Source organism: Grosmannia clavigera (assembly GCF_000143105.1).
Source record: "Grosmannia clavigera kw1407 unplaced genomic scaffold GCSC_89, whole genome shotgun sequence".
In the NCBI taxonomy this organism is placed as follows: Eukaryota; Fungi; Ascomycota; class Sordariomycetes; order Ophiostomatales; family Ophiostomataceae; genus Leptographium; species Leptographium clavigerum.
The window spans coordinates 828,583-850,862 of NW_014040569.1; the positions used below are offsets into that span (position 1 = coordinate 828,583).

At 56.7% G+C, this 22,280-nt stretch overlaps 8 protein-coding genes across 8 annotated transcripts; 4 read left to right on the top strand and 4 right to left on the bottom strand.

Annotated features, from left to right (window-relative positions):
• Positions 1-1,398: 1,398 nt before the first annotated feature.
• On the bottom strand, positions 1,399-7,888 carry CMQ_5495 (nonribosomal peptide synthetase-like protein; the record flags this gene model as incomplete). The annotated part of the gene is made up of 6 exons (XM_014313082.1): positions 1,399-1,866; positions 1,921-4,706; positions 5,166-5,682; positions 5,736-6,147; positions 6,215-7,540; positions 7,623-7,888. The coding sequence occupies 6 exons, from the start codon at positions 7,886-7,888 to the stop codon at positions 1,399-1,401; spliced, it is 5,775 nt and encodes a 1,924-aa protein (XP_014168557.1).
• Positions 7,889-8,249: 361 nt separating this feature from the next.
• Positions 8,250-9,366, top strand: CMQ_5708 (uncharacterized protein; the record flags this gene model as incomplete). Its single annotated transcript, XM_014313295.1, has 2 exons — positions 8,250-8,688; positions 8,759-9,366. The coding sequence occupies 2 exons, from the start codon at positions 8,250-8,252 to the stop codon at positions 9,364-9,366; spliced, it is 1,047 nt and encodes a 348-aa protein (XP_014168770.1).
• Positions 9,367-9,721: 355 nt separating this feature from the next.
• Positions 9,722-10,279, top strand: CMQ_5601 (gcn5-related n-acetyltransferase; the record flags this gene model as incomplete). The annotated part of the gene is made up of 1 exon (XM_014313188.1): positions 9,722-10,279. One exon carries the CDS (start codon positions 9,722-9,724, stop codon positions 10,277-10,279), a length of 558 nt encoding a protein of 185 aa, XP_014168663.1.
• A 1,824-nt stretch (positions 10,280-12,103) lies between these two features.
• CMQ_5652 (argininosuccinate lyase) lies at positions 12,104-13,769 on the bottom strand (the record flags this gene model as incomplete). The annotated part of the gene is made up of 5 exons (XM_014313239.1): positions 12,104-12,550; positions 12,644-13,127; positions 13,186-13,379; positions 13,433-13,650; positions 13,709-13,769. 5 exons carry the CDS (start codon positions 13,767-13,769, stop codon positions 12,104-12,106), a joined length of 1,404 nt encoding a protein of 467 aa, XP_014168714.1.
• A 916-nt stretch (positions 13,770-14,685) lies between these two features.
• Positions 14,686-16,585, bottom strand: CMQ_5638 (pantothenate transporter liz1; the record flags this gene model as incomplete). The annotated part of the gene is made up of 8 exons (XM_014313225.1): positions 14,686-14,876; positions 14,937-15,032; positions 15,083-15,150; positions 15,207-15,413; positions 15,495-16,107; positions 16,172-16,247; positions 16,317-16,329; positions 16,386-16,585. 8 exons carry the CDS (start codon positions 16,583-16,585, stop codon positions 14,686-14,688), a joined length of 1,464 nt encoding a protein of 487 aa, XP_014168700.1.
• Positions 16,586-17,127: 542 nt separating this feature from the next.
• On the bottom strand, positions 17,128-18,974 carry CMQ_5544 (major facilitator superfamily transporter allantoate; the record flags this gene model as incomplete). Its single annotated transcript, XM_014313131.1, has 6 exons — positions 17,128-17,381; positions 17,431-17,536; positions 17,601-17,800; positions 17,857-18,183; positions 18,244-18,658; positions 18,720-18,974. 6 exons carry the CDS (start codon positions 18,972-18,974, stop codon positions 17,128-17,130), a joined length of 1,557 nt encoding a protein of 518 aa, XP_014168606.1.
• A 344-nt stretch (positions 18,975-19,318) lies between these two features.
• CMQ_5729 (aldehyde reductase 1) lies at positions 19,319-20,618 on the top strand (the record flags this gene model as incomplete). Its single annotated transcript, XM_014313316.1, has 6 exons — positions 19,319-19,390; positions 19,446-19,592; positions 19,662-20,051; positions 20,120-20,175; positions 20,234-20,379; positions 20,431-20,618. The coding sequence occupies 6 exons, from the start codon at positions 19,319-19,321 to the stop codon at positions 20,616-20,618; spliced, it is 999 nt and encodes a 332-aa protein (XP_014168791.1).
• Positions 20,619-20,911: 293 nt separating this feature from the next.
• CMQ_5810 (mandelate racemase muconate lactonizing enzyme family protein) lies at positions 20,912-22,237 on the top strand (the record flags this gene model as incomplete). The annotated part of the gene is made up of 4 exons (XM_014313397.1): positions 20,912-21,087; positions 21,152-21,261; positions 21,315-21,426; positions 21,484-22,237. The coding sequence occupies 4 exons, from the start codon at positions 20,912-20,914 to the stop codon at positions 22,235-22,237; spliced, it is 1,152 nt and encodes a 383-aa protein (XP_014168872.1).
• Positions 22,238-22,280: the final 43 nt, after the last annotated feature.

Here is a 22,280-nt window from a genome sequence, read left to right on the forward strand (position 1 = left end):
GGCCGGACTGAAAGAGGCGTCTCTGTGCTGTTTCTGGCTGGAGTGGCAGCGACTGCAGCTTCGTCTCGCCGTTCGGGAAGGGGGCAGGGGGAGGGGGGACTGAGAGAGACTGAGAGGGAGGGGCGGTGTCAGAGGAAGCACGGCCTGGGGTAGGAAAAAATCCAACAGGAAAAAATAAAGAGATGTGCAGGGAAGAGAGAAATCGAAGCTGAAGGGGTTGGGTGAATAGCGGAGCTCGTCCGCTAGGCGGGGCGGGAAAGAGAGAGAGAGCGAGCGAGGAGAGTCAAGCCGGAAAGGAACAATGTTTAGCCTCGGCGCTTTCCTCACGTCAATGGGGGAATCTGGCTTTCTGTCTATTCTGTCGTGTCCTCTGCCCTCTTGGCTCTGTTGTCTTTTCGTCCTTTTTCTGTTTCGTCTTTATCCCCTTTCTCTTTTTCCTTTTTCCCCTTTCCCTTTTCTTCCTTGGGCCCGGCGAGGGTTGGTCTCAGCGCGACGATAATGCCGACCTGCACCTTGTCCTGGGGAGGGCTCGGATTGGACCGACGGTCGGCAAAACGACGCTGTCTGTTCTTGGTGCTGCAGAGCTGTCCCGCCTGTTGGCTGGCTACGGCATCGGCTAAGCACTCGAGCACCGCTCAATTCGCTTTGTGGCCGTTTCTTGTCGGCCGGCCTTGGTACTCGTACTCGGGGCTAGTGGGAAACTCCCAAAATGCATGCTTGAGAGCTTGAAGAGAGCTGATAAAGTTACGGCAAAGATCCGGTAGGAGAGAATCTCGGTTTAAGGGCAAACATATAGCTGCAGATGTGCGGGCAGACCAGACGGCCGGAAAGCTGCTGTAGCTGTGACGAGCCAGACAAACAGACACTGGCCGATCCGTCTCTGCTCTCCGGTCTTTTCTGTGTGTCCTCAACCGACTACAGCTTCCAGCCAGCTCCTCCCCCCCCAAGCGCAGAACAAGAGGGCGGGGGGTCCTGGGTTCCTTCCGTTCTGGCGGTGAGTAGCACACGCGCTGGCAGCCAACGCTGTCAGAGGGGCAGGCTACGACGCAAGAGGCGGTCTTAGCGAGCCTGTTGGCGGGGAAGCTCTTCCGTGACTGGCCTATCCACACAAGTAAGACATTACAGCGTGTTTTATTGCTGCTAGGCCGCCCCGCCCCTGTCTCTCGTGGCGCGGGGCATGGCCCAGCGCCTCAGCACCACTGAAAAAGGCGAGATCCCGTTTGCTATGCGGGCGAAGCTGGACCTGCAGACGGTGCACATTGGATTGTCTGCCAGCCTTCTTATCACAATGCCTGTTTGTGTGTTGTCTGTGTTTGTTCACCTTCCGATCTGCCCATTCTCGGACGGTCTGTTTGTTGCATGGTAAATCATATGCATAAATCAGAACTAAATCACTCGTTATTTGCATCCATGTGCATCGCCGTTGTCTGCCGCTCCGGCCGTCCACTGCGTCTTCCACCAGGCGACCATCTTGTCCAGCAGCCCACTGCCGATGATGTCGAAGCCGTCCTCCATCGTCTTGCTGGCCCGCTCCGTGCGGTCGGTCTCAAAGACCAGCCCGGAGCGTCCCGGCCGGTCGTTGTCGTACTTTTCCGAGAAGAAGTCGATCAGCTTGATCGTCGGATTGCGCGTCGGGTCGGCGTCCGAAGCCCGCAGCAGTTCCACCCATTCTCGCTGCGGCACCGTTTTGAACGGCAGACCGGCCGCCCGCAGAGCTGGCAGCAGCTCCTCGGTCCAGTCGAAGAGCCGCCGGTTCTGCACCTGGTAGACGAGAGATTTGTCCGGCTCTGGGCCGCGAGACCCGGACAGGCCAGACAGCTCCATCACAGCGCGGGCCATCTTGTCCACTGGCATCCATGAAGGTGTCTGCGGGAGGATGAGTCAGCTATGAAGCAATGAGAGCACAGAACGGTCGCCTACCTCGCTCAGAGCCGGCAAGGCTCCTATTGTCAGGGCACTTCGCAGCATTAATGGAATGGCCTCGGTCGTGTTCCAGATGCCCTCGTCTGCGTCGCCCACGATCTGGCCGAGCCGCAGTACCCGTGCGGCCATGCCTGTCTGCGCTGCTGCCGCCTTGATGATGTGTTCCGTCACTACCTTGGACCGTGCGTAACCCATCGGCTGTGCGTGTGCCAGGTTCTCAATGTACGTTTCTGCCACGGTGCCTGGAATCGGCGTGCCCGCACCCGCCGAGATAGACGAGCAGAAAAACAGCCGTGCGGGGGCACCCTCGACTCGGAGACATGTGTTGAGCAGGTTGTATGTGCCGCGAATGTGGTGCCCCTCGAAGCTGCGTACGCCCAGATTGAAGTTGACGGCCCAGGCTGCATGCACCACTGTCGTCAACCGACGCCGAAGCTGTGCCAGTATGTCGTCGTCCAGTCCCAGTGTCTTCTGGCTCAGGTCTGCCGGCAGGCATACTACCTTATCTTGGGCATCTTGCGTCAAGGCTGGCAGGCCCTTGGCTGCCAGCGTGGCGTATACCCGTTCCTTGGCTGCCGGCTGCGACGATGCCCGCACGAGGCAGAAGATCTTCGTCACGTGCGGCTTGTCCACCAGCTTCCGCAGAATGTGTACGCCCAGTGAGCCCGTTGCCCCCGTAAGCAGAACGGTCTCGGCCCCCTCCCTGCCTTCCGGACACACGTGAGTGCTTGCCGGCAGGGACGTAAAGGAAGAGAAGTCGCTGTACTTGGCAATGAGATCTCGCATGGCCTGAATCTCCCCCGCGGCGACGTCTCCTTCCGTGCCGTCGGCAGCCCCAGTGCGTAGAGACACCAGGTGCTGAGCCAACAGCCGCACCGTCGGGTATTCAAACACCACGTTCTGGGCTGGCCGCTTGCTGCTGAGGTCGATCTCGCGCACGATCTGAGCCCGCGCTATGATTGCCTGCAGGCTGTCCACGCCGGCCTCAAACAGATCCGTCTCGGCCTGCAAGCCCACAATGCCCAGCTTGTTGACGAAAATGTCGAGGAGATATGTCTCAAGCTCCGTCTCATCGAGCACGCGCAGGCCGTCCCCCCCTTCCTCTGCCGCTGGCGCTGCCTCGAAGCGTGCATACACGGCATCAATGACTGAGACAAACCGGCTGTAGAAGGCCGCACGAATTACTGTTCCTTTATCGGTTGCCGGATATACCGTGTCGCCGTCGAGGATCTCGATCATCTCCCGCGAGATGCGCCCAAAGGCCTCTGTGTGCGCGTTGGTGGCATCCACAACCGGCATCAGGGCGTCGAGCAGCGCGCTCTTGGACAGACCTTTGGCCTTGTCACTGGGAATGATGGCCAGGCCCGGCACCGCCCGGTCAATGCCAAAGACGACGCACTCGCGCACGAGGTCGTGCTGACGAATCTGGTGTTCAAACGGAATGGGCAGCACCTTCTCACCATTGATCAGCGTCACCCGGTCGTCGATGCGGCCAAGGTACTTCCAGGCATCAGGCAGCGTCGGGTGCGGCTGAAAGAGATCGCGGGTGTAGAACGAGTTTGGCGGGTCTTCCGAGTTGGACAGCACCTTGGATGGCAGACCGTCAAGAACGACACATTCAAACGTATTGTCGCCACGTGGGACCATGCGCAAGAAAGGCTTTGCCGACAGCACTGGACGCATGTAGGCCCACTCCTTGTCGACAACCGGGTCCCGGAAGGAGGTCATCAGCTGGCCCATCTCCGTTGCCCCGTAGTGACCGGCCAGGTAGATGCCGGCATCTTCCAGACGGTTGCCCAGCTCGTCAGGGCAGCTACTACCGCCGTAAAGAACTAGCTTCAGCCGCTTGAGTGTGTCGATGCCGCGCGCGTCCTCAGCCATCAGCTTGAGTGCGTATGGTACGCAGTGCAGGCTCTCGGGGTCCACAGCTCGTATGGACTCCACCAGCGTGCTGCCAGCCAGAGGAAGGCTGGCGTTGTAGAGAGCAGCCTTCTTTCCAGCACAGAGGGCGCGGAAGAGCGTCGAAATTCCGTGGTTGTGGTACAACGGCAACGTGATGAAGGCGCGAAAGGGGATGCCACCAGCATAGTTGGCCAGACAGGCACCGTGTGTCTGAGAGATGGGCTTCGGCAAACCGGTAGAGCCAGACGAGTGGATGATGAAGGCTATTCGCCGTGATGGGTTGGAAATAGCAATTTCCGGCAAGCTCTTCTGCGAGGCATGCGAGGTGTAGTCGGGGTGCCCAACGATCGGAAAGACCGAGACAGGGCACTTTTGTTCGTCTCGCAGCCGGTCAGCCATGGGTGCGTGATTCGCCGACACGATCAGCTTGGTGCATGCCGTCTTCCGAAGCAAGCTGGCAATCGCATCAGGCGCTAGGCGATTCGACAGGAACAAGATGGCGAAGCCCAGCCGCGACAACGCGAAGATGGACACGACATAGTCAAAGTTGGATGGCGCCAAGATGGCCACCACCTCGGCCTTGCTGGGACTAGGATGTTCAGGAATTAGTCCCGACTGCAGATATCGCCATGCAGCAGTGGTGGCATAACGGTCAACGTCCTGAACTGTGTGGTAGACGTAGTCGGCCCTGCCTTTGGATGTGGCAGGGTATCCCAGAAACTGTGTTTCCGGGGAATTACGAACACGGCTGAGCAGGAGGTCGTTGACCATTTTTGGCGGGCTGCTGTCGTCTGCCACCGACATGGTGTATATTTCGACGGTATTCTTGGCTTCTATGCCAGAAGCAAAGTGCTGAAGGGGGGCGAGAGCCTGCGCAGTAGCTGCCATGATGAGGTCAGCGAGTCCAGGACTTGTGCTTGACCTGGCGATCTTTGTCTGTGTCTGGTAGGTTTGTTGCTGTGTGCTATAGGCATCTCTGAGAGCGGGAATTTATAGGATGCTGTAGCAGACCTGAGAGCTGGAATAGTAGCCATAGTGAGAGTCAGCCGAGCACCTTCTTCGGCCGCATTTCTGCATCTGGTCTTCTCCGCGTGGCGTAAACCTGTGCCGAGCAGAATCTCTCTCGGATAGGTCCCAGTGGAGATCTTGTTAGTGCATCGGAAAAGCACATCGGATAAAGCGCAGCGCCAACGACCCGTTGTAATTTGTGCTAATGACACTAATAAGCCAAGTTGCGGGGTGACGATCTATACTCCGTGCAAGCACAAGGTTGTGTATGGTTCGGCAATTGATCGTTTGCGTTCCCCAGTTTTCTGAAAGCTGTCACATGCGTAATGTACGGTCTTCATTGGCTATGGAATCAAAAGGCCAGAAGCCGGACGAGACCATGGAGTCAAAGTGGCCCCAGCTGGTAAAATCGGCCAGAGAGCTGCTGGGGCTCTCGTTCCAGTCCACCATTCCTTCGTCCAAGGGTGCGCCAGACAGATCAAATGGATCATTGACAATGCCTGCAATGCCCATGGAACGAAAGCTGGCCTCGACGCCGGCAGCATACGGAATGCTGCTGCTGCTGCTGCTACGACCGTTTTCATTCCCGCCGGCATGGGGAGTCCGAGTGGGCAGCATAGAGGTCTGTCGCTGCAGTCCGACCTGCTTGACCGTCACAAGGCGCAGCTCCTCGAGGACGAGCGTGTAACGTTGCGCCAGCGATCCGGTCTCGGCGTGCTGAACAATTTGGCGTTGGCACTCTATCGCCGCTGAAAGATACTGTCCGTATGTCTCTGGTGGAGAAGACCGGTGCTGAATGACATAGACGTAAACAACAACGACGGCAGAAAAGGCAAAATACATAGTGAACTGCTTTGTCAGCTGGATTTGACAACGTGAGACGAGAATGGGACAAAGCATACCCAGAAAGCTTTGAAGAGCTGACCGCCCTGAGATATATTGTCCACAATCTCAATGATGCTCATGGCGGCGTCCAGACACCGGTTTGTACTCTCCTGGATGTAGACGCGGTCTGACGCGTTACGCGAGTCGGCGCCGTAACGCTGGAGGTAGGCAAAGTTGCTGAGCAGTAGCGGCCGGTGCGTGAGCAGCAGGGCATGCCAGTAGGCCAAGTTTAGCACGTTGATCTGTCGCTGGAAGACGGGCATCAGCAGGGAGGCGCCATCGCGGTCGGTATCGAGAAAGCGAGATATTTCTCTGCGCCATGCTGCCAGAGCCTCCGAGTGCTTGCGCGACAACGACGCGCGTGTAGATGTGGATATGGGATGGATGGAGTAGAGATCGCGAAGAATGACGCTCACTATCCGCGCAAGCCTGGGAAGAAGATAGAGGGTCAGCAGAATATTTATGCAGGAACATCAGGACAGCAGAGGCTGCTCACCGCACATGTGCCACGGGTGCCAGCATCGTGGACTGGCCACGGGGCTGGCCGGGCCTGATCTCGTCGTGGAAGATCTCGCTGTCTTCCAGGATCGAGGGCAGCTCCTGATCGATGTCCTCATCATGAAACGTTTTCGGGCGGCCGAGAGCGGCACTCAAGTAATTATCCAGGTTATATGTGCACCAAAACGTGCGGCGACGACACTCGACATCAATGTGCCCAAGGCCAGAGGCAGGGTCGGCACGCCGGTTGCGATTGAGACCAATGGCCAGGGCCAGATGGGCAGTGGTGCCGAACAGGCTCCAGCAGTGGTTGATGCGTGACTGGGCCAGGAGGTAGAAACACTGGCAGAGCCGAGCCTGAACGCTGGCCAGGCGCACAGAGCCACGCTCCTTGGACAGCTGCTGCTCTGCAGCGAGAAAGTACTGGGCACTGGAGACCATTCCTGGAGCGGCTGAGTCTGGTGACATGTACTCGGTGGCCATGGCAAAAACCATGAAAAGCACGGCGATGCGGGCGCGGGTGTCTTCGTGGCTGGCCATGCTGCCCTTGGTGGCGTAGAACTCGGCTAGCCAGGCCTCGACAGTGGGCCGGTGCAAGAAACGGTGAGTAGGGACGGCAAAGTCAAAATAGCGTTCCAGAAGAGAGTTTGCCTCGGATCGGGTCAACAGCAGAGGAAAGGAAGCGTCATACTCCGGCAGTGGTGCGTCGCCAAAGGTGAAGATGGAGGAAGATGCGGCCTGGGAGAAGGACACAGTCTCGTGCAGGCGTTTCTGCACACGAAGCAAGAAGGAGACGCCAGAAGACGGACCGACGTAATGTCCCTGCAGATCTGTTTGCGAAGGCTCGGGAGAGACGCGGGAAGACGTGGCTACGATGGCATAGGCCGGAGCTGTAGCTGAGGCAGAAGTTGAGATGACGGCGTTGATTTTGTTGGTGGTGGTGTCATTGTCGGCATTGTGGTTGCTGCTGAATTTGGTATTGATGCTTCCAGAGCTGGGCGGATTGGAAATGCTCGAGTTCGACGGCTGTTTCTGCTGCTGCCGGTCCATCCTGGCTGTTGTGGCAGCCTCAGACAGAAAGGACAGCCGCTCGCCTAGGCCAACCGGCGCAGCCGCTATAGGCCTGCTGCCTGCGGAAAATGAGAAGCTGCGTGTATGCAGTGGAGCGGAGACTTCATTGAGGGACGGCCCCGTTGGAGAGAATTCCTGGGCCAATGGGATCGGCGGCAGACGACCGCGTCCATAGGTCAGGTCGTATGTGCACGTGGATTTTGCCTCGGTGCAGTGCAGGCATGGCTTGTCGCCCGTGCAGCGGACCTTTCGTCTATCCGGGTCTTGTTAACAGCCTTCATCCTACTTGAAGATAGTGGAAAGACGAGAGACACAGCCGAGCCTTGCTCGCTTACCTCTTGCACCGGTCGCAAGCACGTGTAACGCGTCGTCGTAGCTCTGGTGGCACCCGCTTCCGCTTCCTGGAAGACCCTTCGACTGGCGTTTCGGAAGGGGAAGCCAGATCTGGGAGCTGTCGTTGTGGCTGCTGGTTTTGCTGCTGCTGTTGGTGTGTCTCGGACGGCTGAGGCTGGCGGAACAGCTGGTGTGGAGAAGGGTCGGGAGAACGCGGCGGCGGAAACGCGGCAGCAGGCTCTGGCTGGTGCTCCATCTTGGCCGGCATGGGTCGTTCGAAATGGAAGATGGGTGACGGAGCTTTGCAGACGGAAGTCGGAAACTTGGCCAGCAGAATAAAGAAGACGGGAGAAAGACAGGAGAAAGACAGGACGGAAGAGTCTGGGGGAAGAGCGGGTCAAGAAAAATGGGGCGGGCGTTGGGTCTAGACGGGAAGGAACGTTCCCCGCAGTTTCCTTTTCCGTGGATTGTGGGGCCCAACACCAGCGCGGTTTTAGGAGCTGTCAGCAGTTTTCTCAAGTTGGCCCGAGACCCCTCTCCAACGAGTACGAGTACGACCCGGCAGCACAGCAGCAGAGTGGCCCGATCGGACTGCATCTGTATGGAACCGGCTTCTGTGCATAGCGGTCATGTCGCCAACGCCCACGCCCGTGCCCGACCGCCCGCCGTTCGCCAGCCTGCCGCTAGACCCGGCCGGCCCTCCTGGCAATGCCTGGGGGTTGTACGGCCGCGATGATGCGCTGGGGGCGCTGAACATGCTCACGCCAGCCCATGTGGCAGCATCGGCAGCCCGGGAGATCCGGACGGGCGAGCGAGTGTCGTTGGACTGGACGCTGGACAAGCCGTCGCACCCCAGCTTCGGCCGGCCGGCGTTCCGGTGGCAGCGCAAGGTGCTGCTGGATGTGCATGGCCAACCTCGAACAGTCAATGACGACACGATTGAGTTCAACACGCAGTGCTCGAGCCAGTGGGACGGCTTCCGCCACTACGGCTACCAAAAGGCCAAGCGGTTCTATGGCAACGTCACGGCTGAGCAGCTGGATGGGTCCAACGTGTTGGGACTGGATGGTGGGTGACTAATTGGACCGAGACAGAGACAGGGAAAGGACCATAGACCATCGACTGACTCCTCGTGCAGCGTGGGTGGAGCGCGGCGGGATTGTCGGGCGTGGCGTGCTGCTGGACTATGCCGGCTTCTGCCAGAAGCACGGCAAGACGATCGCGCCATTTTCGTCGACCGCGATCACCGTGGTTGAGCTCGAAGCTGTGGCAAGGTACCAAGATCTAGAACTGCAAAAGGGCGACATCCTGTTGGTGCGCAGCGGCTGCACCGAGGCGTACGAGCGTCTGTCGGCCACCGAGCAAAAGGCCCTGGCTGACCGGCCGGCACCCGATTTTATTGGAATTGCCCCGACCATCGACACGTTGCGATGGATGTGGGATTGCGGCTTCGCCACCGTGGCTGGAGATGCGCCCAGCTTTGAGCGCGCGCCCATCGGTGGTCTTCATACGCGGATCGGCGGCATCTGGGCCGGCGAACCCTGGGAGGCCGAGATGCAGGGCGGCGGGCTGCTACATCAGTGGATGCTGGCTGGCTGGGGCGTGCCCATCGGCGAGCTATTCGACCTCGAGGCCCTCGCCCGCAAGTGCGTCGAGCTGCACCGCTGGTCCTTCTTTGTCAGCAGCGTGCCTCTCAAAGTTCCCGGCGGCGTTGCCAGTCCGCCCAATGCCATTGCCATTTTCTAAATATGGGGTGGGTGCTGATGCTAAGGCTACAGCTGCTACAGAAAACGGTACTCGGCCAGACAAGGAATGTATATACAAAGTACGGAGTACTGAATGCGGTTCCTATAGCCCAAAATCACGCTAGGCCAATTCAGGACACATGATCCTGTCTGCCAAGATGCCATTTCAAGGGCGTGTCGATAAAATAGTGCGCCACGTCCTCTATTTAATGACTCATCTAGGGTCGGCTCGGCTCTAGACTATCATAAAAATTATCAGGTACCTATAAAGACAGTCGGCATGCTTCGACCTGTACTGTATCTTTGTACGGCACTTTCGCAGTCTATTTTGTGGCTCACCTCTCTAATTGCCTGTCATGGCGTCTGTCAAATCACAGCTTCGGGACTGTTCCTGGAAGAAAACCGGATTCCTAGTGTCTACCGATCCCAATCTGGTGCCAGTATCAACACTCGTCGATATCTTCGCATCCGGGGCTCTGTACTGGGCGAAGCCGCTGCCATCTGAAGCAATGCAGGAAATACTTGAGAATTCGCTCGTGTTTGGCTTGTATGAACAGCTCGCGCCCGGCGAGTCGGCAATCCCTTCCTCAGAGCTGAAGGTCATCGGCCTGGCTCGATGCGTAACCGACTATACGACTTTCTCTTATCTCACAGACGTCTGGATCAGCCCAGAGTATCAAGGAAAGGGCCTCGGTCGCTGGCTCATTGGATGTATCCGAGAGACCTTTGAAAACTTGCCTCATATGAGGCGCAGCATTCTGTTTACCGGAGATTGGGAGAGATCAGTTCCGTTCTATGAGAAGTTCCTTGATATGACACTCGTTGAGACGAAGCATGGCGAAGGGTTAGCACTGATGGAAAGCAAGGGGAAGGGACATCCTGCTTATGGCCTTGAAGGAAATGGCTATAATTGACGTTAAGACACTTTTTTTTTGTGTCAGCACAAGCTAAGCTCGACTATGCTTAGAGAAGAGTTGCTAATAAGACACCTTTAAAGAAGAAAATACGTACGACAGATAACAAAATTAGATTAAATCTATAAAAGCCGCCATAACAACCAAATATAAACGACGAAAACTATCATTGAGAATTCCCTTCTTCGGAGGTACACCTGTGCCTTAGGGTGTGCCTGCTCTGGAGTAGATCCTGATGTTGCTTCTGGAAACGACCCTGGCTTCGCCACGCCGGCGGGCCCTCCACAAATTTCACACGAAACCAGGTCGTCACCAAAAAGTCGATGGAAGAGGAAAAAAAGACATAAGACACGACGAAACAACACGAAAGCTGTCGGGGAGCTTTACCAAATGAAACGACGTCTGAAACAACAAGCGGCCAAACTACGAAACACCAAAAAAACCGATGGCTCTGTGGCGGAAGAAGAAGAAGAAGGAGCTGGCCAGTTTTCTGATTCTGATTTCCAACACGACCTCCCAGTCGAAGTCAAACATAAGCTTCTCTTACAACCATCCTCCCCATTCAAACGCTGGTCACCGATCTAGAGCATCAGACTCTAGCCTAGCACATTCTGTATACGACATATCCAGTTGTGGAGGAGAAGTATTCACTTGCCTTGACATTCTCCAAGACGAGTACCTGGTTGGCCATGGAGGATCGTCTATTCTCATATCTTCTAACTGAAGTCAAATGGGCAACTTTAAAGAAACAGCCCCGAAACTAAAATCCCTTGAAAGAAATATATGGCGCAGCCACCTTCAAGATCGATCATTCATGTCACCTTTTATCTGGTCTACTCCAGGTAGTCGGAGTTTTTGCTCCTAGCCCTTGCAGAACGTGCGAGAAGGACTTTGGACACTGGGCGACGTGTTATATCAGCTACGACCACTCTTCCATCGATATTGCAAAAGGGGCATGTACAAATTGCCTTTACACCTCTGCTGGAAAAGGCTGCTTATTCAGAAACTTGTTGCCCCAGGACACGAAACTGATACGAATCCCAAATTGAAAGAGCTCGAGGGGAAGGGGTTTCTTACGCACTTCGCGGACAGGGAGGCTTCTAAACAAGCTTAACAACACAATGGCTGTTAAATCGGCACGATGTCAGGGAACCTACGTTCAGGGAAACCCATTCAGGTGGCGTAAAAATAGACGATCCCTGCTTTCGGTTCATCCAGGTCGACCTCGTCGATAGCTCCTAGGTGGTTTAGCGTACACACAGTCACGATGCTGTGGACTATAGTATGCCTAAGCCCCGTTGGAGATGCAGTGTGTGCGAGCAATACTTCTGCTAGTTTGAGAAGGACTCTCACAATTGTCCGGGGCCCTATAGCAAATGCTGCAAGTGCATCGTCCGCCTCCCGAAGAGCGACATCGCGGTACACAGGCTCACATGTCCGTGGCTCCTTTGCGGTGCTTGCCAAATGCCAAGAATCGAAGACATGAAACAGCATCGCGAGGAATGTCCTGGTCGTCTTAAGATCAGCAACAACAACGGCGAGTCTATAGACGAGTAGTTTCTATAGGCAGTAATTCCATCATACCATGCTTAGCTTACCTATGCGCGACGTCAATAGTCTACACCCACAGGAGAAAGAACATCGCAAGAGGAGGAAAAATAGGAAGTGTCTAGAGTTTAGCCAACATTGCTATAGATCCGAAGTCGCCTGTGTCTGCCATTGGCATTCCTCACGCAATAGAAGTTACTCTGTATATAGAACTTTACAAGTGTAGGAGATAAGGCTGCACAGAGGTCGCTGCAGATGGGATTAGCTATCAAACCCCTAATCTAACATAGCCCTGAGTACCTGGATCTGCTCCAGCACGCTTGATCGGCTAGTACCGCCTTTAGACGATTTTGCCTCAACACTCGTTTCATACTCGAATGCCTCCGCAATGTCTGCTGTGAACCGAGAATCAATGGCTTGCAGTTGCTCAAGGGTCAGCTTGTCCATCGAAATTTCCAGCTTTTCAGACAGTGCAACGACGCGTCCAGAGATGTGGTGAGCCTCTCTGAACGGACATTTCCTCCTCACCAACCACTCTGCGACATCAGTAGCTAGCATCGTTTTGTCCAGAGCAGCCTCCATCCGCTCCGGCCGCACCTTTAATGTAGACAGGACCCCATTGGCTATACCTAGACTGTCCGACACAGTCTGAACCGAATCCAGCATAGGCTCCCACCCTTCCTGGAGATCTTTATTATAGCAAGATGGCAAGCTTTTCAGAGTCTTTCAAGTGAACAGTTAGTAGCTACTCTCGATACACTCCTGGTCACCCCCAAAGCCAAGGCAACTATCTGAGATGTTGATATGAGGACTCACCATCATCAACCCAGCCATTTGACCGAAAGCACGGCCTGACTTGCCGCGCAAAAGCTCTAACGAGTCCCCGTTTTTTTTGTTGGGCATCAAAGAGCTACCCGTAGAATAGGCGTCGGCCAGCCGCACGAAGCTGAACTCAGATGTCGAATATATGATGAGGTCCTCAGCCCACCTGCTAACGTGGTTGGTGAAAATCGAGTTCCAGACAAGAAAGTCGAGTAGGAAATCGCGCTCGGCCGAAGTATTCATGGAGTTCAAGGTTATTCCGCTAAACCCAAGCTCCTCAGCTATCATATTTCGATCAATCCCGAATGGATTGCCAGCTAAAGCGCCACAACCAAGTGGACTTAAATTAACCCTTTCGAAAACTTGGCGCAACCGCTCAAGATCCTGCTTAAACGCAGCGGCATATGACATCAGCCATTGAGAAAACCGAACTGGCTGGGCACGCTGGAGATGGGTGTATCCAGGCATGATGTAGTCGCTGGGGTTGTCAGTCAGCAGGAGGCTGCTTTTGGCCAGATGTGGGGGGCTAGGCTTACATTTCAGACTCGGCACGTGTGACAATGACTCTGAGGAATGCAACGAGTTGGCTGTCGATTTCGCGGATCCGATCCCGTAACCACATGCGCATATCACAGACAACTTGCTCGTTGCGGCTGCGACCTGTGTGCAGCTTACCCGCGATGTCCTTGCCGATAACCTCTCCTAAGCGACGTTCGTTTGCCGTATGAATCTGGTCCATTGTGTTAGCCTCGAGAAGTTGAGTAGAACGGGGCGGTGTCTCACATCTTCGTCGTTCGGCATGATAGCGAAAGTTCCCTGCTTCCATTCTTCCATCACTTGGAGCAAACCACGCTCAATCGCCTGAAATTCGTCTTCGCTGACGATGCCAACCTTTGAGTTGGCTCTGGCAAAGGCAATCGATCCAAGGATATCTTCCTTGTAAAGAGCCTTGTCGTACTGGATGGAGGCATTGTACTTATACATGAGAGGATCAATCGCACCTGCGTACCGTGAGGTCAGTATACTACATCTGAAGCTTGTTTCCCGAGACAATCGAACCTGTGAACCTGCCCCCCCAGAGCATGCCAGCTGCCGGGGCGTCCGCCTTTTTCTCGGCCATGTTGGAAATATTCGTGAGTGGCGTCCGTTGCGTTCTCAAGGCCAATGTAATCAATGGGATGGATGAGGCCAATGGAGCATATGGCGCGGAATTGTATCAATTGACGTTCGAGAGTCGAAAAATCTGTTGAAAAGTTAAAGTTGGTCGATCAGTCATAGGAAATGTTTGTAAAGCCGACACCGGCGTCATGTGTTACGTAAGGACCCCGCGTATCCTTTTGTAAGTACGGGGCGCTTAGGGCCGGAAATAAGGTATAACCTGAGCCCGAGATACGCACATATTTTGTACCAGAACTTAGGGTTAGACACATTTTATCAAATTATCAAATTGTACGCAGTCATGAAGTTGTGTGTATTGGTATATGTACAAAGCGCTTGGCATTAGAACTTGACCGTTTTGGTGACGGCGTCCTTTTCTTAGCAATAGTTCTTCATGACGGAGCAGCGTGCATCTTATTTTTCTCAAGCGGATGTGGCTTCTTAATATGGAGTACAGATATGGAGTACAGATATGGAGTATATAGAGATCTCTACTCTGTTTATATGTCTTTCAAATCTTAGGAGCTTCACTGAAAAAAAGGGGACTGGTGATAAGGCTAATCTCTGTCATGTAAATGGTTTTGATTTCACTGAACTGAAGAAAGGTCTAACAGCTAATCTGGATAGGAAGGCCTTCCTTTATACATGAAAAGGGCCAGCAAAGGCTGCAACTGCGTGCTAGCACGCAGTATCTCGAACGTGCTGTAGACCCATTTGTATCTTGACTATGGCGATACATTTGTGCCCACTACATCCATTTTAACAAATTCGCTTCCCCATTTCCCAGTCAAGAACAGACGACAGTGGACATACACAGTAATTCCCGCCTCTTGGTGTACCGATCCCATGAAATGCAAAAGAACACCACAGCCAAGACTTTACAGCAGAAAGCGAAATCCATCATTTCCAGCAGCCCCACTGGAGCTGACATCACGTACGTGCTCGCCGCGATCGAGTTTCTTGTTCAGACGAGCAAGGTAGAAGCGCAAGCCGGTGGCGGCAATGACAGTCATTGCGGACATGGCAATGTTCACCCCAAAGGCAGTGGCATAGCGAGGGGCAGCAGATTCTGGGGATGAATGTGAGCCTGAGTTTTCTGGAAGCTTTCTAAGTTTCACACTTTACTTACTTGGATAGAGGTATGGCGAGTAGATCTGGCAGACGTTGCTAAGACTGTTCATAAGTGCAAGACAGGCGGCACGCTTGCTGGCAGGCCGGGGAAGAACTAGTAGGTCAGCAGGTGTAGGCAGGGGAACAAAGATGGGGAAAACCTACTGTTAGAGATGTAGCCAAGGGCGACAACGTAGCCCGAGTACGTCGATCCTACCATGATGCACATAGCGCTGTGCTGTCAGTCACTGTTAAAGAAGCAAGAGGATGGAGGAACGGGTACACTTACAAGTAGCGAGGCGCAAATTTGGTGGTGGAGATGGCGACGATATACATAACCATAGCTAACAGGGGAGACAGGGTAATGTGCAGGTACCGCTCGCCGGTGCGGTCGGCATGCCAGGCGTTGGTCAAGCAGGCGGCGACGGCGATCAGGTAGGGAGGGGTGGTGAGGAGTAGGGTGGTGATGTTTCCCTTGCCAAGGGTTTTGACAACACTAGTTTGTTAGTCTTTCTTTCTTTTCTTTTTTTTTTCTTTTCTCTTTTTCTCCCTCTCCCCCCCTCTCTCTTCCACTCACGTTGGAAAGAAGGTCGTCATGGAGCCGCTCGCGGTCGAGCCATAGATGACGACCAGGATGAGCCACGTCTTGGCGTCAGTGGCGGCCAGGCGGAAGCCGTGCAGCGGCGACTGGTGGCGGCTATCGATCCAATCGTCCTCGCCAATGTCGGCCTGCAGCCGCCAGCTGGCCAGCTCGCGCTCTTCGGCCGACAGCCAGCGTGTGGTGCGTGGCAGGTTCGGCAGCAGGAAGAAAGCACCCAGTGCCACGCCGACGGTGAGGCAGGCCTCCAGAATAAATAACCAGCGCCAGGCGCTGAGGCCATGCAGGCCGTCCATGCCGTCGAGGATGCCGGCGGCGATGAGCCCGCCAAAGGCGCCCGACAGCAGCGAGCCGCTGTACAGGATGCCGGTGCGCAGGGCCAGCTCGCGACGCGTGTACCAGCATGAGAGGTAGTAGAGGCAGCCGGGGAAGTAGGCGGCCTCGATGAAGCCGAGCACGAAGCGGGCCGCCAGCATCCCGCCATACGACTGCGACGCTGCCGTCGCACCCGAGACCACGCCCCAGATGAGCATGCAGCCGGGCAGGTACAGCGCCGGCCGGCCGAGCTTGTTGAGCAGCATGTTGGAGGGCACTGTTAAGGGGGGGGATGTTTGATTAGTAAGCATCACACACGACACCACAACGCCGAAGCTCACCTTGCATCAGCAGGTAGCCGGTAAAGAGAATGCTGACGACGGTGTTGAACTGGTAGCCCTTGAGGTGCAGGTCGCGCTGCAGATGCGACAGTCCGGCCGCGGCAATGTTGTTGCGGTCGAGTTAGTTCAGAATATACATCAAGACGATCAAGGGCATCCTGTCGGGTCAGCACAGATCAAAAGCAGCAGCAGCAGCAGCAGCAGCATAACCTACAGCCGGATGTCAATTTTGCGCCGCAGACGCGTCTCCTTGGCCGCCAGCTCCTCAGGTGAGGCATCGCGGATCCACTGTGGACACTCGCTCTCTGGGCTCTTGGTGGCAACGGCCTCAAGCGTCTGTATGTCGATGGCGAGGTCGTCCTTCTTGTCGTTTTTGCTGTCTAGGGCAAAACTGTTCTGCATGTTTGCTGCCATGGCGCGTGGTTGCAAGAGGAAAGAGAGAAGGGCAAGGACATGTCGGACACAATCTTGGACAAAGACACAAACGAGAGCGGCCGCTCTTATGCATCTGGATCAGGCATCAAAGAGGCCTTCTCTCTTCACATGTGGCGATTTGACCTCATCTGTCCACATCTCCCCCTCTTCTCTAACCGTCTCCGCAATCCCCATGGTCGGATAAGCAAGACATGGGGTAACGATGGGGAATATCATGGGGCTACAATTTGCGGGGAAGAAGCAAGGAGGTGTCATACGGCGACAAGGAGACGTCAAGGACGGCTGGCAGTGGGCTTATATTCGGATAGGAAGTCGGAAAAGGGGTGCTGTCACCCGGCTTTAGGAGTGTGACGATTGAGGTATCATACGACGGCAGCGATTCACTTTACCATGAATTCCGGCCTTGAGGCGTTAGCCCCATCTCCTTCAGTGCTTTTACGAGACCTCAGTCACGTCGGTCTAGTTATCGCATAGAGTGTATGTCTTGTCTTTAATGAACTCTATAGACATACAACAGACGCTTAGTAAACATAGCGAAAGTTCATGTTTTCCTTGTCCGTCAAGTCCTCGAAAGCGGTGGCGTCCAAGTTCCTTCTCTCTGGGCCCTGCAGCCGGTCGCGCCGCCTGTTCTCGGCTGCCAGAGCGAAGCGCAGGATCAGGATCATGACCGTCTCGAGCAGAAGGACAGCCACCATGCTCCAGATGCCCAGAGAGTAGACGGGGGCCTGCTCGGCCTTGTAGAAGAAGGGGCCAGCGATGTTGCCGGTGCAGTATCCTAGTCGTGTCAGAAGGTGCGATGGAGGCGGAGGGGAAGACAGGCCTACCAAGAAACAGACGCGCCGACGTGATCATCTTCTTTGAGTGGCCGGCCACGTTGGCCGTCTGCATGGACAGCAGCAGGACCCAGGTTGCGGTGACGGAGCCGGTGAGCTGGGCTTGTGAGCAGTTGATGACTAAGCAACGCGTGGACAGGCCCGTCTTGGGACACACGTACATAGTAGCAGATCAGACAGCCGACGCGCTGGTCGCTGGGCACGTAGTGTAGGCCAAAGGCGCCGGCGATGCTGGGAAGAAGAAAGGCCACCATGACGAGGCAGCGGCTGTTGGGCGGCAGGCGGTCGTTGATGAAGACGCTGCTGAGGATGAAGAGAAAGATGCAGGCACCGTAGGGATTCTGCAGCAGGGTGGTGACCACTGGGAGGGGGATGGTCAGAACAAGAGATCTAGCTGCTGCCGGGCTGTGCTCTTACGTGTAGAGAAGCCGAAGCCTTTGGTGATGATGGTGCCAAAGTTGGTAGTTCCGCCGTTGGTGGTCGAGTGAAAGAGGGCGATGAGGAAGAAGAGGACGGTCTTGACGTCGAAGAGGGCCTCGACGACGTGGTGCCTCTTGAAGGTGGGACTGGCGATGCCGGTCTGGTTGTCGCGGAGACGGTAGACGGCCAGCCGGCGCTTGCGGGCGGTCAGGGGAAGAAGGATGCGGCTGATGCTGAAGGAAGAGAAGCCGAAGCCGAAGCGGTTTTTGGTCCTCGGGCCCCCATCGACCGGGCTGTCCGGCAGGGCGATAGCGACAAAGAGGCCTCAGAGCGAGCAGCAGGCACCGATGAGGAGGAACTCGTAGCGCCAGGGAGCCAGAGCACCGCGGATCTGTCCGATGGCATAGCCGAGAAGACCGCCACCGGCAACACCGAGGCCGTTGGCACAGTACCAGAGGCCGATCTTGACGGGCTGCTCGCGGCGGGTGTACCACATGCTGGTGACGAGGATAAAGGCGGGATCGGCGACAGCCTCGGCCGCACCGCCGACGACGCGCAAGACGGCCAGGCCGGCAAAGTCGTGGCAGGCGGCCTGGGCCATCAACAGGACGCCCCAGAGAAAGATGGTGCTGAGATAGCGGCCGACGGGCAGACGCTGCAGCAACATGCTGGCCGGCACAGCCCAGGCGAGAAAGCCGAGATAGAAGAGCGCCGACAGCCAGCTGTAGTCGGTGCCGTGCAGGCGCAGGTCCTTCTGGATGCCAAACACGGCCGCGTACGAGAGCGTGGTTTTGTCGACCTGTGGACAGATGCATCAGACTCACGCCCATTCGGCTTCTATCTCGGGACTAGACACTTACATAAAAAAACATAAACGACATGGCAAACAGCGGAAGCAGCACCCGGTCGATCTTTCGCACCAGCCGATGTTCCTCGGCCGGGTCAATCTCGCCCATCTCATCGGTCTCGCCCAACACAGCCAGCGCAATGTCGCCTCCGTGGCCGAGTTTTTGCTTCGCCTCGTTCTCGGCCAGCGAGCCGTCATCGCACATCTCAACCTGGTCCACCGTGGCCTTATCGACGGCGCTGTTCGTCTTCGTCTGTAGCTCTGTCATCGTGGCAAATACAACGGCGATGAGCCCGTCCTCCCCGTCTCACCGTCTTTCCATCTTGCCCTCTCCGCCTTATATACACTCTGACCATCTCCACTTACACTTGGCGTCGAATACCCCATGGGGTAGGCACGACTACTGTGCCAGCTGCAGCACTAGCGGTCACGTTGCGGAGTCGCTGCCGGACACATATCCGACGGCTCGGAAAAGCGACTAGCTGCAGCGTCGGGTAGCAGGACGTGGGAAACGGTGGGGCCACACCTCTTCCGCCGAAGCCGCAGCTACAAAAGGTGTCCTGCTGAAGAGGGACTGATGCATCTTGCCGTTTCGTCTCGTGAGCAAGTAGCATGATGGGCCTGCCGACGTACTTCCAGCTGAGCTCAGGACATGCCATCCCGGCCGTCGGCCTGGGCACTTGGGTAGGTCTCTGTCCACACGCGTGTCGTCGTGTTCTCGTCTGCTCACCAGATGTAGCAATCCCGGCCGAACGAGGTCAAGAATGCGGTCGAGACGGCTCTGCGGTTGGGCTACCGCCACATCGACGCCGCCGCCTGCTACGACAACGAGAAGGAGGTGGGCGATGGGATCAAGGCCGCGGGCGTCGCCCGGAAGGACATCTTTGTAAGCCGTGGTGGTGGATGCCAATCGTCTGAAACGCCTGCATCGCTTCTGCTGACCGCCCGTCCCTAGCTGACAGGAAAGCTGTGGAACACGCACCACAAGCCAGAGGACGTCGAGCGCCACCTCGACACGACCCTGGCCGACCTGCAGACCGACTATCTCGACCTCTACCTGGTCCACTGGCCCGTGGCCTTTGAGCCGGCCGGTGAGGCCGTCCGCTTTCCCGTCGACCCCAAGACGGAGCAGATCGCTGTCATCGACGTGCCCATGGCCGACACCTGGAGGGCCATGGAGGCTGCCGTGCGCAAAGGCAAGGTCCGTACCATTGGCGTGTCCAACTTTACGCGCCAGCACATCGAGGACCTCTGGCAGACCGCCACCATCCGCCCGGCCGTCAACCAGATCGAGGCGCATCCGTATCTGCAGCAGCCTGACCTGCTAGAGTGGTGCAGACAAAACGTATGCGCCCCTGATCAGCTGCTTTCTTGTCTTCTGTAGCCCGACTCCTGCTCACATGGCGCCTCTAGAATATTGTCGTCGCTGCCTACAGTCCCATGGCCAACAACATCTACAACCTGCCACGGTAAGAACTTGGAGTCTGTCGGGCACGGCGTTACGCGAGTCTAACCGCGTCCACATAGGGCCATCGATGATCCGGTCGTCATTGAGCTGGCAAAGTCCCTCGGCAGAGAGCCGGCACAGGTGCTCCTCAGCTGGGCAGTCCAGCGAGGCACCGTTGTGCTGACTAAGTCGGTCACACCAGCACGCATTGCGCAGAATCTTCAGGGTCAGTGGGAAAGTTCAAGACGAAGAGAGTCTGCAGCTGACATCACCGCAGTCTCGGAGCTGCCCAAGGACGTGTTCGACAAGTTGAACGCGCTCGACCGCCACAGCCGTTACAACTTCCCCAAGCGTCTCGGCGTCAATATCTTTGGCGAGTGGACCGAGGCCGCGCTCAAGGCGGCCGTCGAGGAGTGGAAGGAGGCCCAGAGGGAGCTGAAGGCGGCAGCATCGTTGAAGGCTTGATGGCGTCAATAGCGACTAGCAGAGTACGGGATTTGGAAAATACAAGATGAGGAGGCGGCATAGAAAGGGAATCGTTTTTCGGAAAAGCGCACGCTAGCAGCAGTCCGTCGGATAACAATGTAGCAGTGCAGCCGTTCCTGCCGCGTTCGGAACTGGGGGCTCCGACCCCGCAGCCATCGCTGCGTATGTATATGGGATTGGGTAGCAGCTTCCTCTGCTCGTAAGCTGCCATGCCAGCCTGCTTACCTCATCTGCGTCTCTTCTCTCCCACACCTCAGTCCCGGATTGCCACCATGGGCAAGATTGCAACGATGGAGTGGTTCCGGGTGCCGCCCCGCTGGCTCTTTGTCAAGATCACGGACGAGGCCGGCAACGTTGGCTGGGGCGAGGCGTCGCTGGAGGGACACTCGCAGGCCGTCGAAGGCTGTCTGGACGCCTGGTTTGCGCGATACAAGGGCATGGAAGCCGAGTGAGTGGATGATGGACCGGCAGCCGGACGGAGGACGCGAGGCGCGTGCTGACCTGCGACACAGCGACATTGAGCACATCTGGCAGCTGTCCTGGCGCACCAGCTTCTACCGGGGCGGCCCGGTCTTTATGAGTGCGCTGTCGGGCATCGACATTGCCTTGTGGGACCTGAAGGGTGAGTTGTCTGTCGTCGGCCGATCGTCTCTTGTCCGAGAAGCTGACTGGCAGCGCGGAAACTCGGCGTGCCCATCTACCAGCTGCTGGGCGGCAAGCTGCGGACGAAGCTGCGCGTGTATGCGTGGATCGGTGGTGACCGTCCGGGGGATGTGGTGAACCAGGCGTAAGCAAGAACCGGACAGCGTTCCCGTCACGGCGAAACACGCACACCCGCTCACAGTCCCAGGATGGCACGCCGCGAGCAGGGCTTCCGGGCCGTCAAGATGAACGGCACCGAGGATCTCGGCTGGCTGGACCGACCGGCCGCTCTGGACGACTGTGTCGAGCGGGTCAAGGCGGTGCGGGCACTCGGAATAGATGTCGGCGTCGACTTCCACGGCCGCGTGCACAAGCCGATGGCCAAGCAGCTGGCACGGGCGCTGGAGCCGCATCGGCCGCTCTTCATCGAGGAGCCGCTTCTGTCGGAACACGGGGCCGGGATCGAGCAGCTGGCCGGCCTCACAACGCTGCCCATTGCCCTGGGCGAGCGGCTGCACAGCCGCTGGGACGTCAGGGCGCTGCTGCCACACATCGACGTGCTGCAGCCGGACGTGGCCCACGTCGGCGGCATCTCGGAGCTCCGCCGCATCGCCGCCATGGCCGAGACCTACGATGTCGCCCTGGCACCGCACTGCCCGCTCGGACCCATCGCGCTCGCTGCCTGTGTTCAGGTCGATGCCGCGTCGCCCAACTTTGCCATCCAGGAGATGAGCCTCGGGATCCACTACAACAGCCAGCTCGGCCACCAGGATCTCACCAGCTACACGACCAACCCCGAGGTCTGGACCGTCCACGACGGCTACATCCATCTGCTTGAAGGTCCTGGCCTCGGCATCAACATCGACGAGGATCAGGTCCGTCGCCTGGCCAAGGATACCGAGCCCTGGGTCTCGCCAGGCTTCCTCGGGCCTGGTGGTGAGGTGAGGGAGTGGTAGGGTGAGAAGAGTAGGCAGACAAAATGACAAAGGACAGCAGGAC